Genomic DNA, 16,257 nt, shown 5'->3' on the forward strand with positions numbered 1-16,257 from the left:
CCATTACATTCTTCAAAAATAAATGCACCTCACCCTATCCACTCCAACAACATCTGAAGTTAAGACAGAGGGATGGAATGAATGGCAGAAACAGGAAGGTGTTATTTTACAAGATATAATGTAATACTTTGATTTCATTATTCTTCATAGGTAGTGATTCCATAATCCTGCCATCTCCTTTCATATGACAAATTCTTCTCCAAAAAAAAGAGATTATTTTACTCTCTGGTATTTATCCAGATTTTAATCTTGGCTGCCTTTCACTTGACCCGAATTCTTCCAATCATACTACTTGTTGTGCACTACAGGCCACTCCCATTTTGCTTAGTTTTTAAGTGATGTTTTGCCAGTTGCATTTGGCAACTTGAATACATCTCCTGCTGAGAAAACTCTGAATTCTTAAAGGAAATAAAGAGGAGTGAATCGCCATTCAGACCTCAATGATAAATATTTCCATTTCCTCTAAAATTACTTGTTATTCTTTATCTGTATTTGTCCCATTCACTTTCAAAGAAGAAAAAGAATACAGACACCTTTGCAATATTCTTGAATATTTTTCTCAATTTAGGTTCATCTTCTGTGTTACAAATTATTACTGGTTTCAATGTCTCAATGTCATTTTCACTCATTTCAAACATGCTGCCATATAGACAGGAAGTCACTGATTAATGAATATAACTTCCATAAATGGAAGAAAATTAATTGTTTATATCAGCTCAGAGATATCATTTTTATTATGTGGGTAAGGACTGAGGAGCTTAAATGATAGAAGTTTGTAATATTATATTTTTAGCTCCTAGACATCATAGAACAGCCACTTGAGTGATGGACTAAGTTTTTTTTAAAAATTGGTATCAGCGCTCTTGGACAGGGTAGATTATCTGAAAAAAAACAAAATTTAATTGGCAGCAGAGAATAAGACTTCTGAATAAAGCTCCATAGTAGCTTTTCTGACAGTAAGTGCAACACTGCTTGAAGATGGAGCCAACAAAAAGAATTTAAGGGTAACATTTTGAATAGCAGAATTTTAAGGTGACGGGCCAATAGTTTCGGAGAGCAATGGACAGGTTCACGTAATCATTGATTTAAATAAGAACCATCAATTGTGAACCACTTGTTAAGAAGAGGCAGGAAATCATAATATTCAGAAATAAATTTCTAATATTCACATAACTTTCGAGCATACCTGCCTTGTTTGAAAATTTTTACAGTCCAGCAGCATCCATTCCAGCCCAACTTAGACATGTACTCCACTCACACCAAAAAGAAACTTGGCCAAGAATTAGAATAGAAATTTTAATAACATCTAGACTGAAAGAAGTGGAATTAGCTTCCTTAAAATATGACAACACTTGCCATTTTTAGATCCAATTCTTAATTCCCACACAGTTATTGTACAATATTTTTTAGAGAAATTAAAACTGAAAACGTAATTGAGACAATGTATTTTCTGGATTACATACTATTCGCTCATTAGCCTGCACCACATATAGATTGAGGCAGGACAATATCCTCGAGGAAATCATTAGAGATGTTAACGTTATTTATCCTTCTGAATTTCAATCTTACTATTTTGCAGAATATATATCTCGATTATTAAAGAAGGATATGGTGTAAGCTTATTAGGTCAATTAAATTCCACTATCACAACCTGTCAATATACCTCAAATATTAAAGCAGGATATAGTATAAGCCTATTAGGTCAATTAACTCTCCCTATCACAACCTGTCTCCTGACTGTACAAAAGCCAAGTGATGTGAAATTTCTTCCTGCAGGTAATCTCACATCAGTTAGGTTTCATACTCATTGCAATATAAATTTGATTTTCAATACTTTTAAATTTAGTGTTAATCTTGGTGTGCACATCATTTTCTTGTCATAGGGAAAACTGCAGTGTACATCACAGTGCAACTTAGCTTCTTGAGAAGGGTGAAACTATAGTCTTTTTTAGGGGACATGAAAACCCGAGGCTGTGCCAAAATTGCAGCTCCAGTGTCCATAATTGTCGAAGGTGGCATTCTTCTGCAAATAGAACTAAACTGAAACTTGTTGCAAATAGGTGTTGGAACACTTGTGTCAACTGCAGAAGTCTGAAGGCAAGCCCATGGTGGGGAACTGCTACTGGTCCCTAATCCACATCATGCTGAAACAAACATATTCCTTTGGATGGACGTGCAAAACACTTGGTAAGCATCTAGACAATGCCAACCCTGTATCCCTGAAGGGATTCTAAAACATGTTCAGACCTCATTCTAGTCTTTGCAAAGATTTGATATCTGTTTTAGGCTCATTTATTTGAGAAATGGCTCTATCCAATACCATGCAGGGCACTGTTTAGATGTCCTTATGGTGCATGACAGTGCACAGAAATAGCTCCCATTGTGCCCATTTTGAGTTTGTAGCATGGAGCAAAACAATCCAGTTTGAATACTAAAGTCATTTCATGGTAAAATGCATAGCTATTTGCCCATAAGGTTCAGGTACAAACTGTATACTGCATTACACTTTGAATTTAAGTAAACAGTTTTTGCAATGGACCAGAAGTCTCTTCACGTTGGACATTCATGTTGTTAATTATGATAGTGATATCCTCTACGAAAATTGAAAGAAAGCAAAATAAAGTAAGGATTTGATATAAAATATAGGCAAGACTTAACAAACCCAGTGGGAGCCAAACTAGTCTGGATGTCGGCCAATACAGAACAGGACTAAGAAATAGAAGCAGGAGTAGGCTATTTGACCACTTGTGCCTGCTCTGCTACTCAGTCAGATCATGGATAGCCAAGGGCCACTTTTCTGCAAATAACCCACATTCATGGATTCCCACAACATCTAAAATTCTATTGACTTCTGTCTTGAATATACTTTGTGACTGACCCTCTACTGCCCTCTTGGGCACAAATTTCCAAATATTTAATACAAATAATAATTGAATATTTCAGAAGAAATTTCTGTTCATCTCTAACAAAATGGCCAGCCATTTATTTAGAAAGTGCAAACCTAACCACCCCAACTGGGGAAACACCATCCCAGCATCCACTCTGTTAAGCTCAGTGACAATTTTTGTAGGTTTCAATGAGATCACTTCAAATTCTTCTAAATTAAAGTAATGCTCAGTCTGCTAAATGGCTCCACATATGATAAACCAGTTATGCCAGGAATTAATGTTGTGAACCTTTACCATATTCCCTCTACTTTCCCTAAGATATAGGAGCCAGGATTGAAACACAATATTCCAGGTGCTGCCTTATATAATTGAAGCAAAACATTTCCCTCTTTCACTCAAATCTTCTTGCAATAAAGGCCTTCCTTGCTTGTCCTGATGTAGAATTTCAACCCGATATAGTGATAATTCCTTCCCCCCACAGATGCTGCTCGACACATTTCCTCCAGCAGATTGTTTGTTGCTCCAGATTTCAGCATCTGCCGTCTCTTGTGTCTCCTTCCTTGCTTGCTCCTCCTGCATGTTAACTTTCAGTGATTTGCGTACAAAGACACCCAGTTGTCCCTCTGAACACCAACAAATCTCAAATCTTACCAGTTAACAAAATACACTGCATTTCTATGTTCCTGCCAAAGAGCCTGAACACACATTTTTCCACATTATATTCCATCTGCCATATCCTTGCTCATTTCCTTAAACTATCAATATCATCTAGAAGCCTTTCTGCATCTTCATCACAATCTATACTGGCACCCATCCTTGTATCATCAGAAAATTTGGATACATCACACCAGATCCCTTCATCCAATCATTTATAAGCATTATGATCAGCTGGGGCCTCAGCACCAGATTCTGTAATATCCCAACTTGAAAATGATCTATTTATTTCTATTCTCTGTTTTCTGTCCACTAACCAACCCCTAACCCATGCCAATATATTACCACCAACAGCATGGGCTCTAATTTCGTTGAATAATCTCATGACACTTCAAAAAGCTTCTGAAAGTCCAACTATATCACTTTTCTCCATTTTGTTTATTGTGACCTTAAAAAGTTCCAATGATTTGCCAAACATGATTTTCCTTTCATAAGTCTATTAACTCTGCTCTGTGTCCTGTTACAACTTCCTTAATAATGGATTCCAAAAATTTCCCTTGTTAGAGCAAAGACCAAACACTGTTCAAACATACCTCAATTTTTTGCCTCCCTCTGTGATCTTTGCTTTGTTCAGGAAGCCATTTTTCTCCAGTGGCTGTAAACACTAAAATTAACAAAGGTGGATGTGGATTAAAATGGATCACATTAACAATCAATGATCATTAAAGTACAAGAGAAACAAAATTTTCTTTGTGATATCCAGGATTATTGACTTAGTGAGGTGTGATGATTTCTATACATTTCTGCAATTAGTGCTGGAAACAAAATTTCTTTCCCAACTATTGAAGATAATGAACATGACTGTGAACCCATCTCAATAATGATAGAATCATTTCTTCTGGCAATGTACTGAAGGTGTGCTGTACCATTGCCATCACCATCTCGCAGGTGAGACATTAAACTAAGACCCCATCCATGATCTTGGGTGGACATAAATAATCCTGTAGCTCTTTCTAACAACAGAAAAGGGTTTATTTTTCCTGATGTACATGCTTATATGTCTTCTTTAACTAACATCACTAAAACAAACAGTATATTCATCATCACACAGCTCTTCATGGGAGGCTTCGGTGCTTAAACTGGCTACCATATTTCCTACGTTAACCACATTTTTGTCGGCCATGATGCAGTTAGAATGTCCTGAATTAGTGAATGGAGCAAAGTGAATTAAAGTTCCTAGTTACTGTGCAAAATTGTATAACAGCAAATTTGTACTGCTGTTTTTTTTAAATCTATACGGCCAGACGTTATTGTCATCTGTAATTTTGCTGTATTATTGCAAATATTTTGGAGATACTTTGAATCAAGTAAACCATTCCTGGACAATATAACTGCTTTCAATTATGTGAATCACTTTAGGCAGAAGTACAATGGAACCAGAAGTATCCTGCAAGCATCTGTACCCACAGGTACCTTAAACATAATATTAGCATGCTACAGCTGATTAGTTTTGGCATGCTGATGTTGATTGCTGCTTTTTACAAGAACAGACTATTTCAAGCAAATGAAAACAATGAGGCAGTCATTGGAAGACAGGATCAGAAGTGTCATTTAGAGGACAGCAGTGTGGGTTGAGGCATCGGGAAGTCATTAATTGGGGACATGAAGGAAGAGACTCCAATCTGGTCAACTAGGGTTAGCTTCTCTTCTTTTTTTAAAGTTAATCATCTCCACAAAGTCAACTTTGTGTCACTGTCTGTATCCTTTATGGGATCAACCAGTCAAAAAACAAACCCTGGAGAGCATGATTACATTTACCTTTGTAAGACCATTTCCCATCGTAATCAAATTGACATGGGGCCTTGTCACTTGCAATGTGCTGGTGGTTTATTGAGGTCAACAGCTTTTCATGACCATGTTCCAACTAGAAGAAACTGATGCCTGAACAATGTTGACAGCATGATTAGTGTGTATTATACTCTACTTACTTCCAGACATGGGAAATATATGTCTCTCCAGCAAAATGCACTAACACATGCCAGCACAAGTTACAGTCTTTCAATTCTTTTCTTTAACGAGTACAAGCCTCTTGTTTGCCCATATGTGGTAGGAAATGCAGGAAATATAGAAGACATATAAGGCAAATTTTCCTGTACAGAACACTTACCGATTGATCTACCATTCCAGTAATGTCTGAAAGGTTGTGCTGCGAATGATTTCGCCTGTGGCGGGATATCTGCAAGGCAAAACCAAAAAAAAGCATTAACATTAGTCTTCAATGTACCTTTTTAGGGACATTATTGCCAACATTTATTTTTCCATAACTTAATTAAACACCAAAGACAACTCAAATTCAAGGAAGACACAAACAATTCTGCAGATGCTGGAATCTGGATCAATACACAAAAAGTGCTGGAGGAACTCAGCAGGGCAGGCAGCATCCACGGAGGGAACTAAACAGTCAATGTTTCAGGCTGAGACCTTTCAACAGGACTGGAAAGTAAGAGAGCAGAAGCCAGAAAAAGGTGAGGGGAGTCAAGGAGCACACACAGGCAGGGGATAGGTGAGTTCAGGTGATAGGCCAGTCCAGGTGAGGTGGGGAAGGTAGGTAGGTTGGGGAGGGAGAAGATGTAATAAGCTAAGAGGTGATAGGTAGAAGAGACAAAGGGCTGAAGAAGAAGGAATCCGGTAGGAGAGGGCTGTGGATCACGGAATAAAGTATGGGCAGGGGAGGAGAGGAGATGGGCAGGACATCATGGTGGGGGACGGAAGACAAAGGTGGGGGGGGGGAAGAAGAAAAGGAAGGGGTGGAGTTACCGGAAGTTAGCAAAATTGATGTTGAGGCCAAGGAAGACCAAGAAAAGTTTATTTAGAGCTTAGTGGTCACTACAGAAGGTAACATAAAATTTCCATTATGATTTTAATCAATATCATTAGTGTAAATAAATTTCAATAATGATCAAAGCAGAATCTCCTGAGTGCGGTTCAAGAGAATAGTTTGGGCTGTGCGAGGAAAGTTACCATGGCGCTTTCAGTTATTGAAGAGGTACATACAGTGGTTTTAAAATCACGAACCCAATAACCACATAGACATACGGTAGCAGACTGGTCCATGTTAAAAAGGTTCACCAGAATGTTGCCCGGATTGGAGAGTATTATCTAAAAACAGAGGTTGGATAAACTTGGATTGTTTTCTCTGGAGCATTGGAGGCTGAGGGCGACCTGATAGAAGTGTATAAAATTATGAGAGGTACAGGTAGGGTAGATAATTAGAGTCTTTTTTCCCCCCGAGTGAAAATGCCAAATTCCAGAGGATGTAAATTGACACATGAACAGGCAGCGAATAGACTGATACGGACCATGTGCAAGCAGATGGTGTTAGTTAGATTGGCATTATGGTTGGTGCAGACATGTTTTGAGGAAAAGCCTGTTCCTATGCTGTACTGTTCTGTGTTCTGTGTTCTATTAGAACATTTTATCCTGCAACATGTGTATGTACTCCGGTTCTAAAATTATATTCAATTAACTGTTCTGCATAAAATAATTAGAATATGCATTCAAATCCAAATGCAAATATGTAGATTGTGCATTTTTGGAATAAAAGTGGAATTCCCATTGAATATAAATATAACTGTAAGTAAATTGGATTGATAATATTCAGGAAGCTAATAAATAAAAGGAAAACAGTAATAAATTGTAACAAAACTGTTGTGGATTTAACAGGCAGGAGGAATGACATTTGTGTTCTTGTTAATTTTATTTTGATTGAGTTATAGAAGAAAGTACAAATGTATAATCTTGTAACAAAGATTTGTGGACTATAAAATAATTGTCCACTTCAAGTATAACTCCAATAAAAAATGTGCTCAAAATTCAATTAGATTTTACATAAAATATTTCCAGCCATCTTGGTGATTTGAAATAATATTTTATTCTAATACTGTGTTCCATGTGGTCAAACAATAAAAGCAAACTACAATCAAATACTTAACTGCAATCATACCCCAGGAGTATTTGCCAGGATTTCAACAGGAAATATATGCTTGGAGTAAACTGGACAATATGCTTCTTTTTTTTAAAAAAAAGCAAGATGAACTTACCTTTATGTTTCATTTGCACAAGCCTGAATGTACCATCTCCCATGAATCACTCAAGAAAAGGAATGGAATTGGACTCATTCCCTCAACAGCTTTGATCAACATGGACAGTGGTAGCACACAATAGATTCTTCAACGGTACTTCCCAAACCAGTGACCTTCACCATTTCAAAGGACAAAAGAAAAAACTAGTACACCTGCATGTAGTACACTAGTACTCCACTAAGTCGTACATTCTTCTGATGTAAAACTCTATCACTGTTTCTTCATTGCACAGGACCCAAATAATAGAACTTCCTACCCAACAGCACTAATGGGAGTAGCTTAGGAAGATGGCTCACTACTATCTTCTCAAGGGTAACTCAGGATGGGTATAAATATTAGATTTGTCAAAGTAATTTCAAGATTACAGAATTATGTTAATTTAAACTGGTAGCCTATTCAAGTAACTGCAGCAGGTGAAAAAACTGTGAATCTGTAATTTCAGTTGTTGGTCACATATCTTATGTACAGTGGACTGAGTAGATTGAACTTATTTAATGTGAATCTAAAATAATTGTAGCAATGGTTTCAGGAAAAGATCTGACTGGTGCTTGCATTGACTGTTGCGTGCATTAGTTTTAGATCCTTAACAATGAATTAATAAGATCAGAGGTGCCTGTGCATCTGTAGCTCTTTGTGCAATGTGATTAAGATCCAGGGTAGTGAAATCAATGGAAGTGCATCATACCAATTTGGGGTGGAGGATTTTGACCTCCACCACATAGAAATCTGTAAGAATTTACAGAAGCTCAAGTGTAAGTACTAAAGGGTGTATTTCATATTCCTTACATTTTAAGATCTTTTGCACTATCTTGGTTGATTCTAACCAGATTATGGTGATAGCTGTCCAAAAAACTATCCCAATAACCTAAATAGAATAATTGGATCCCAGTACCTGGTTACATGGATTGCAATGCAGGCAGCATACCAACTTTGCTCAGCCTACTCAGTGAGTCTGTACCCAATGTAGTTTAGAAGAATAAGAAATCTTATTGAAACAAGTGAGAACCTCAGAGGCTTGATAGGACAAATGTTGGGAGGATATTTACCCTCACAAGAGAGCCCAGGATCAGAGGCACTGTCTCAGGGGATGCTTATTAAAGACTGAAAGGAGAAGAATTTCTTCTCTCAAAGAGCTGGAACTCTTTGCCCTTGAAAACTGTGGAAGTTGAATCCTCAATAATATTCAGAGCTGAGGAAGATGGATTTTTAAATCAGTAAGGGAATCAAAGTTCATGGGCAAGAAAGTGGACTTAAGGAACGTTAGATCAGCTAACTTTCTTGAATGGTGAACAAGAGGCTGAATGACTATCTCCTGTTCCTATTTATTATAGCTTGGAGGTCAGACGATAATACATTTGACATCCAACCGTGTTATTGAATTCAACACACAGATCCCAGCAGTGAAGCACTGATGTGCTGAGGTAGGGGGATGGATATCCTTTGCATCCGGCCCCTTAGCTTTCTACCAGAGATAATTGGCAAAGAATTGACTCTATGAAAATAGTAACGTGAAGTTCAATGGCTTATTGATTTAAGAGTGGGGGCTGGACTGCGCAGGTGCGGCACGGGCATTTTAAAAAGCGGGGAGAAAAAAACTTCGGAGGCTTCGTGGGTTTCGCTTTGGAAGACTTCAGAGCAGATAAGTTTTAAGTTTTACTTTTTTTAATCTATTTTTAATAGGGTTTTAATTATAAGGGTTAGTTTTTAATAGGGTTGTGATTATTAGGGTTAGATTTTTATAATGTTCTTTTTTAAGTGTTTCTATAAGTTTTAGTTGGGAAGAGTGGGGGCTGGACTGCGCAGGCGCGGCGCGGGCATTTTAAAAAGCAAACTGCCATATCCAGCGGGCAGGTCGGAGCGGGCAGCTGAGTGAGAGGGAGCAGAGTCGTCAGGCTTTGGCTTAAGGAGCTTCAGTGTAAAGGGGCAAGGCAGGTGAGTAGCTGGTAGGTAGGTAAAGGTAAGGCTTACCTGTTATCTGTGATAAATATTTAAGTAGGAAAAACTAGGGGGAGAAAAAAAGAATTAGTTCAGATGGAGGACAGGGTGGTATGCTGCAGCTGCTTGATGTGGGAACTCGTGGACCTTGCTGCGGTCCACGATGGCCACATCTGCAGTAAGTGCTTGAGGCTGGAGGAACTTCAGTTCAAAATCGATGAGCTGGAGTTACAGCTTCAAACACTGTGCAGCATCAGGGAGGGGGAGAGTTTTGTAGATACTGTACATCAGGAGACAGTCACCACCCACCCCCCCCCGCCAGAGCAAGTAATTCTGGAGTCCAGGAAGTAGATAGAAGGGTGACTGTCAGGGGAGGGAAAAGGAAAAAGAAAACAAACAGGCAGATAGAGCAGAGGACCCCGGAGGCTGTTCCCCTCAGTAACACGTTTTTAAGATATTTAATTAAATGCAAATCCATGTATTCATTTCCACAAATTTTAAACATTATTTTATTTTCTTCACTTACCTAAATCTATTTGTGTGATTTTTAAATGCATCTGATTCTTCAATCCAACACCTGAGACCTGTTGTCAGGGATGGAGGGTCAGCTTGGTTGAAACTGAACCCAGAACAAGTCTAGTTCTTTCTGATTCTGAATGGGCAGACTCACTCTGCTGAGATATCACCTATTGCACAGGTTTAGGGCATTGACCTACCCCGTCACAAGGTCAGGAATTTACCTTCCTCTACAGTCTCCCTCACAAATATGCTCACTAATGCATCACAGTTAGTCCTCTGGACTGTCCTTCAATTGGTCCTGGGCAGCAGTCTGAAGCCAAACCCTAAGGAAAAACCCTTCTCATGGGGCTTTAAGGATATTTATGAGGATTTGAAGAGAAAAGGGAGCAATTTTCCAGCTTCTTGTTGATGCATTCTGGTGGGGGCAACACACAGAGTGTGAAGAGGAGACACAGTACATGCATGAGAATAGTATCTCTGCCAAGGATTCCATTATTGCTTGTCTGGTCTTTTCCTCCTCCTTTGTTCAGTGGGAAAATGAAGCTCATGACATTCTGCAGGAACATCCCCCTTGGAGCCTTTGTCATTCTCCTGTACATTTCCTGGCCTGAGATGCTCTTTGTTAGGCACCGGCTGTTGTTTCCTGTTGGCCAGGTTATGCAGCATGCAGCAGACTGAAATGAAATCTCCACCATGTCAAGTATGTACTAAAAGTACACCCAGATTAATGAAGATAGCAAAATCTTATTTGCAGGATCATCGCACCATTCTCACATTTGTGGTGCTGACATTGCAGTGACATACAATTGGTGTACTTGAAGTATAAACAGGGGTTAAGAACCTAGGAAGTAAATTGTAACCTTTGATACACAAAATTAATCTCTCAGCACAATGCTAAGGAATGGATTTCAGAAAATGTCAGGCAGAGCAGATTTCCTTAGGATAAAGGAGTTATGGGATTGGCCAGGAAACATAGCCTTGACCATCATACATTTCTTCTCATGATTCATGACAACCCAATCATTCAAGGAATGAAAATCTCTCTATTAATGGAACAGATCTGGGTTCTCCAAGGGATCCCTTACACTGAGTGTAATCAATGCCTGTGTGTTCCTTGGTGAAACCAGCAGTGTTAGTTAGTCTCAGTAGCTGTGTGCCAACTTCCTCTCACTGAGAGGCTGAAGTAAATAAAGTTGTTCTTTCATGAGTACAGAGCCTAGATGACCTCTGTAATGCTTAGTGAGCCTGGAATAATCTAGACATTGCGAGTTGGCATGAGATTGTAAAGTGTGAGAGCTTGTCCTGCAGAATATCACAACTCTCAATTACTACAGCCACAGGAAGGCTGAGCCTGCAAAAAGATCGCTCATCAAAGAAGTCCAGACTGGTGTCTTTAAGGACTGCCTGCGCATAGGATCTTCATGGATAACGTTTCTATGCTTCCAGCCCTGTGGTCCTTGACCTTTCCTGAGCCTCTTTTAAAACCTCCTCATATAGAGTGTGCCAGCAATGTCACTGTTGAAACGGCACCAAATGAGAAATTAGACTGGGCACCATAGAAGCTGCAATGAGCATTCCCTGCTGATTTGAGAGCATTCTGTAAGCCATGGGAGGTGTTTAAGCAGTCTGTTGTCAGTTCCAAAGCTACCTCATGAGATCACTTTAAATAATGAGTAAAAGAAGAATGCACACACTCCAATTTATTTTGGGAGGGGTAGAAACGGGTATTACATGATAGTTGTCATCATTGGGTATGCATCTGATACTGAGAAAACACCAGACTCATCAACATGGCACTTGGTGCCCAGTCTAACTTCTCAATTGCTGCAACTGTACCTTGAAATAATTGCCAAAACAATTAACTTCAGGTAAAAAAAAGCACAATTTCTAGGCAATACTATTTTCTATAAATTTCTCCAGTTAACAAAAACCTTTCCTTTACAACCTAATTTACTGAATATTATTCAACCATAATACTTCAGCTATAGTTTGTTATGTGACATGGCTTTCTCCCCCAAGTGTTTTCTTATTCCTATTATTCTTCTGTATCTTTAGCAAGACAGCTTCCAAAAGAAATAGTGCAGTTTCTGGCAGCTGCTCCTTCAGGGAATTCCAAAAGTGTCAGTTTAAATTTTATAGATACTAAACCTTTTTTGCTGAAGTGCCACTTCACTGTCTAAATACCATATTCACTACATAATTTGCACAGATAAATATGAAATATGTTATCTACTGTGCTTTGATGCATGTTACTATGTACTACATATTTGTCCTTCCATTAACTCGTATCAGTTCACATTGTGTATCAGATCCTTGCCTTCAGAGAAGTTTTTTTTCCCAAATTATTTTATCTAGTTTTGAGGTTGTCTCTCATCATGTTTAGATGCTGCTGCTCCCTCTGTCAAGAAATTAAGCTAATTTTACGTTGAGCTTCATTTGGATTGAACTTATTTCTTCATTCCCCTCATCCAATGCTCGATCACAACATGAAACCACTTTTACAATCCCAAAAAAACTGTGGGCTCGGCTTATATGAGTTATAGCTTTTTACATTACTTCTACATTGGGGCTCTAATGTACCACACCGCAAAATTGCGAATACTTACTGACCTAGATTTTGCAGTTGCACTGATAGCAAATCTATTGGCATTCATTGTCATTACACTGTGAAATTGACAGCAACTTCGGGACTTCTGTGCATGCATACCTTAGTGTGCAATTTACAAAGCTGCCGTTAGTGTTTGTTACTCTGTTGTTAGTGCAGAGTTTGTAGCCTTTTCCACTGTTATCAATAGAAGTCAGCTGAATTGACATGAATTTAAAATATTCTTGAATTAATCTTGCTTTTAAATACACTGAAAATACTATCCTTTGTTTAACAAAGTTTCTGGTTTATTTTTTCATCAGAAAATGGTTCAAATATACATTTGGGTTTGAACACATATTTCTGCTTTTATTTTAACTAGAAATGTAATCTTAATTTATCATCCGATAAATGTTTAAACAATAATTAAAAATGTGCTGCTTCCGCTCTGGTGTCCCAATGTATGATGGCTGTGGCATATTTAAGAGGAACAAGTGACTTTAGACCTTTTGTTCCTTGCGTTTCCCATTTCTGGCTGTTTGTTCCTTTATAGAAGAATGCTTGATGTGGGTTGACTGAAATGATTGCTTATCAATATCATTTTTGTCAAGTCACACAATGAGTTGAATAGCAGAAGGTACTAGTGAATCCTGCATCAGAAAGGGAGGTCAGATACACCACAGAACCATCTACTTTCAGGGAGCTTGATTCAGTCCACTGCAATGTTCCAAACTGTAACATTACATAGCAGAAATTGAATTACCAAATTTTAATAGCATTAAAAAGAGCCTCTTTTTGACTACACAGTACTGTTTTTTCTAGAGCTCTATGAAGGAGTTTCTAGGCTATGGTTGTAAATAAAACTTTTGTGCTGCTGAGAGTTCAAAATCTCAACAGGAAACATCTGAATTTATAGATGGATACAGACAATCCTGGATTGCGGTGCCTTTGCAATAACCAACCTTAGAATGGTATCAGACAGTACAGAAATTGATTCTAGCAGAAAGCCACAAGATTGAAACATAAAGGCAGATCTTGCAAAATTAAGCTATCAATGACAAACTCTATGTTAAGAGCATGGAACACATGCACTGATATCCTTATTACCATCAGGTACCATTAAAGTAAATTTGAAATCTAATTCATCTGCCGGACTTCAAATTGGATTTATTTCCAACTATCTTCTTTCCATCTGGACTGGAAGTTCTCATATTCCCTTGGATTTCCAACAATATTTCTCAACACCTTTCTTATTTTCAAACCTATTTCTCACTGAGTAACTGTTTCACCTCTCTGTTTGAAACTTTACCTCCTTCCCAACAGCTTCTCTTATTTTACCTCACTCTTTCATTTCTAATTTTTCAGTTGCATTCTCCATTTGTGATATTTGGAAACAGCAAGTAATTTATACTCCAAAATTACACTTCTTTAGTGCAGGGTGAAGAGTATGGGGAGGGCAACAGCCTGGAGGAGAAGCTTAACCAAACTTTTCTTTAATGCTCTCACGGTTTATCTCCCTGTCTTCTTCTTCTGTTGCTTGTCCCTGGCCGCAGTCTAATGGTCCCCATGAGATGTTTCCAGAAATACTGTCCTAAGTACAGTGTCATGCCGATCACAGTCAATGACCATGATCCTTGAAGTCAGCTTTAACCACGCATGTCCATGTTAAACTTAAGTCTAGACTGAGGTCAAATTCAGTCTTGTACTTGTTGGACATTGGTGATGGTCCAGAGGCTCTGATGTGATTGGCCAACGCATCATCCCAGACAGTATTTTATCACCTATCAGAGCCAGACAGCATTTCTGGAGATGTGTACACTTTGTAGAGGTGGATCTTTGTTGCCATTGTAAATACTGGAGTGCCGGATATGTTTCAGCCATCATTTACTCTTGATCAGTGTCTGGGCTCTGTAGACCAGGACCACAATATTCTTGTTTTGATAAGTTTGTGATACACCAGCATTTTATTAAAAGGAGTTTATGAATTATTGCAGTAAATCAACAGAGATTGTTCCATTGGAACACAAGGGCAGGATAAAAGACTTTAGCTCCTCGAGCTTCATCTGGCATTCTATAAGATAATGACTGATCTGTGATATAACTCTATCCACCTGTTTTTTGCTGAATGTCTGCTAATAACTTTTATTAAAAAATATTTATCTTGGTTTTAAAGTTAACAAATGGCTCGCCATCAGCAGCCATTTATGGAAGAGTCTTTCAAGCACCTACATCCTCCTGCTTGTTCTTTCCTGCAGAGTCCTTTGAATTTATTGCTTGTTGTGGTAGAAGTATTATTTTCTACTCCCTTCTTTCAATAACATCATTTATTGCATGCTGAACCTTGCCATGTTCATATTAGTTGCTATATTTGCCTATTCAACATTAATAACTGTACATCAATTGTAGTTCATTCTTAAGTGCTTTGGGACATCCCATGGTTACAATTAGAATTGAAATTATCTTTTTTCCCCAAGCTCACATTCTTTTATACAACAACAGTTTTCAAAATTTGAAGCAAGTGGATAAGTAATGAATCTGAACTCAGGTAAAATTGAACTGAGCAATTTTGGATGCAAAATTAATCACCCTAAAAGAGCTGTCAAATGCAGACCATTTCTTGTCGAGATCAAGTGACCCATATTTGATTATGAAAGGCTGGCAGGTTAAAGTGTATGTTTTTCTTTTTTTTCCACATTTGAAGGCTCCAGTAATTGCCAAAGCACTTGGACTGAATCCACTTCTGAATGATCACTAGAAAAAAAACCTCAAAAGACTGAAATGTATTCAGAACAATTTGTAGATGGTTTGTGCAGCACTGATAAAAGGAATAAAGACAATAATCAATAAGGTATGATCAGAGGAAGGCAAGATATTAAAGAAAAACTGAAGATTGTGCTATTTAGCTTCTCATTGCAACTGAGACCTCCAGAGTCTGATGTATTCAATGCTACTCCTTTACTTATACATTGTTTTAATTGCATGTCTCTTATGCATGACACAACATCTATCTTTTGAGGCCAAAAAGCCATCCAACATGTGTCAGCAAAAAGGTATCTGAAATATCCCACTTCATATTTTCCCAATCTCAAAAGAATTGACATCTCAGAAACATTGCATTCATTCACATTCTCACCATTGCAGATTTAAAGCTGTGTAAATTTTGTTTTCTGCCCTTGCCAGATGATTGGATATCAATATAAATTCTTTAATTTACTTTGCAATATTTTATGAAGAAATAAGACCACTATTTTTAAGAACTAATGCAGTGTCATTTTCTGACAGTTTAGTTACATTTAGAATGGCCTTTTCTACTGTACATATACACAGAAGACTTAAATAAAAGTGTAATGACAATGGTTTATTACTGCAATGACAATTTCTTTCTGTAATGGTGACATGTAGGGATTTTACTACATAAAACACAGATCTGTGGCACTTCCTCACTTCCATGGCAGGTTCAAGGTCAGAACCCAGCTATTTTCAGCTCATCTTTCCCAATCCATGAAGTAAAATGACAAGGTAATGCTCGCTAGGG

The 16,257-nt window shown here is 38.0% G+C and overlaps 1 protein-coding gene across 2 annotated transcripts in view; it reads right to left on the reverse strand.

Annotated features, from left to right (window-relative positions):
* Positions 1–16,257, reverse strand: part of arhgap15 (Rho GTPase activating protein 15) — a 593,944-nt gene that overhangs the window by 450,730 nt on the left and 126,957 nt on the right. For both annotated transcript variants that reach the window (XM_052029237.1, XM_052029228.1), the window contains exons 4-5: positions 5,710–5,778; positions 4,136–4,206 (exon numbers count right to left, since the gene is read on the reverse strand). In XM_052029237.1, the coding sequence (XP_051885197.1) occupies positions 4,136–4,206; positions 5,710–5,778 (140 nt within the window). The remainder of the gene's footprint in view (positions 1–4,135; positions 4,207–5,709; positions 5,779–16,257) is intronic.

The sequence above is a fragment of the Pristis pectinata genome, chromosome 1, assembly GCF_009764475.1.
Source record: "Pristis pectinata isolate sPriPec2 chromosome 1, sPriPec2.1.pri, whole genome shotgun sequence".
Taxonomy (NCBI): Eukaryota; Metazoa; Chordata; class Chondrichthyes; order Rhinopristiformes; family Pristidae; genus Pristis; species Pristis pectinata.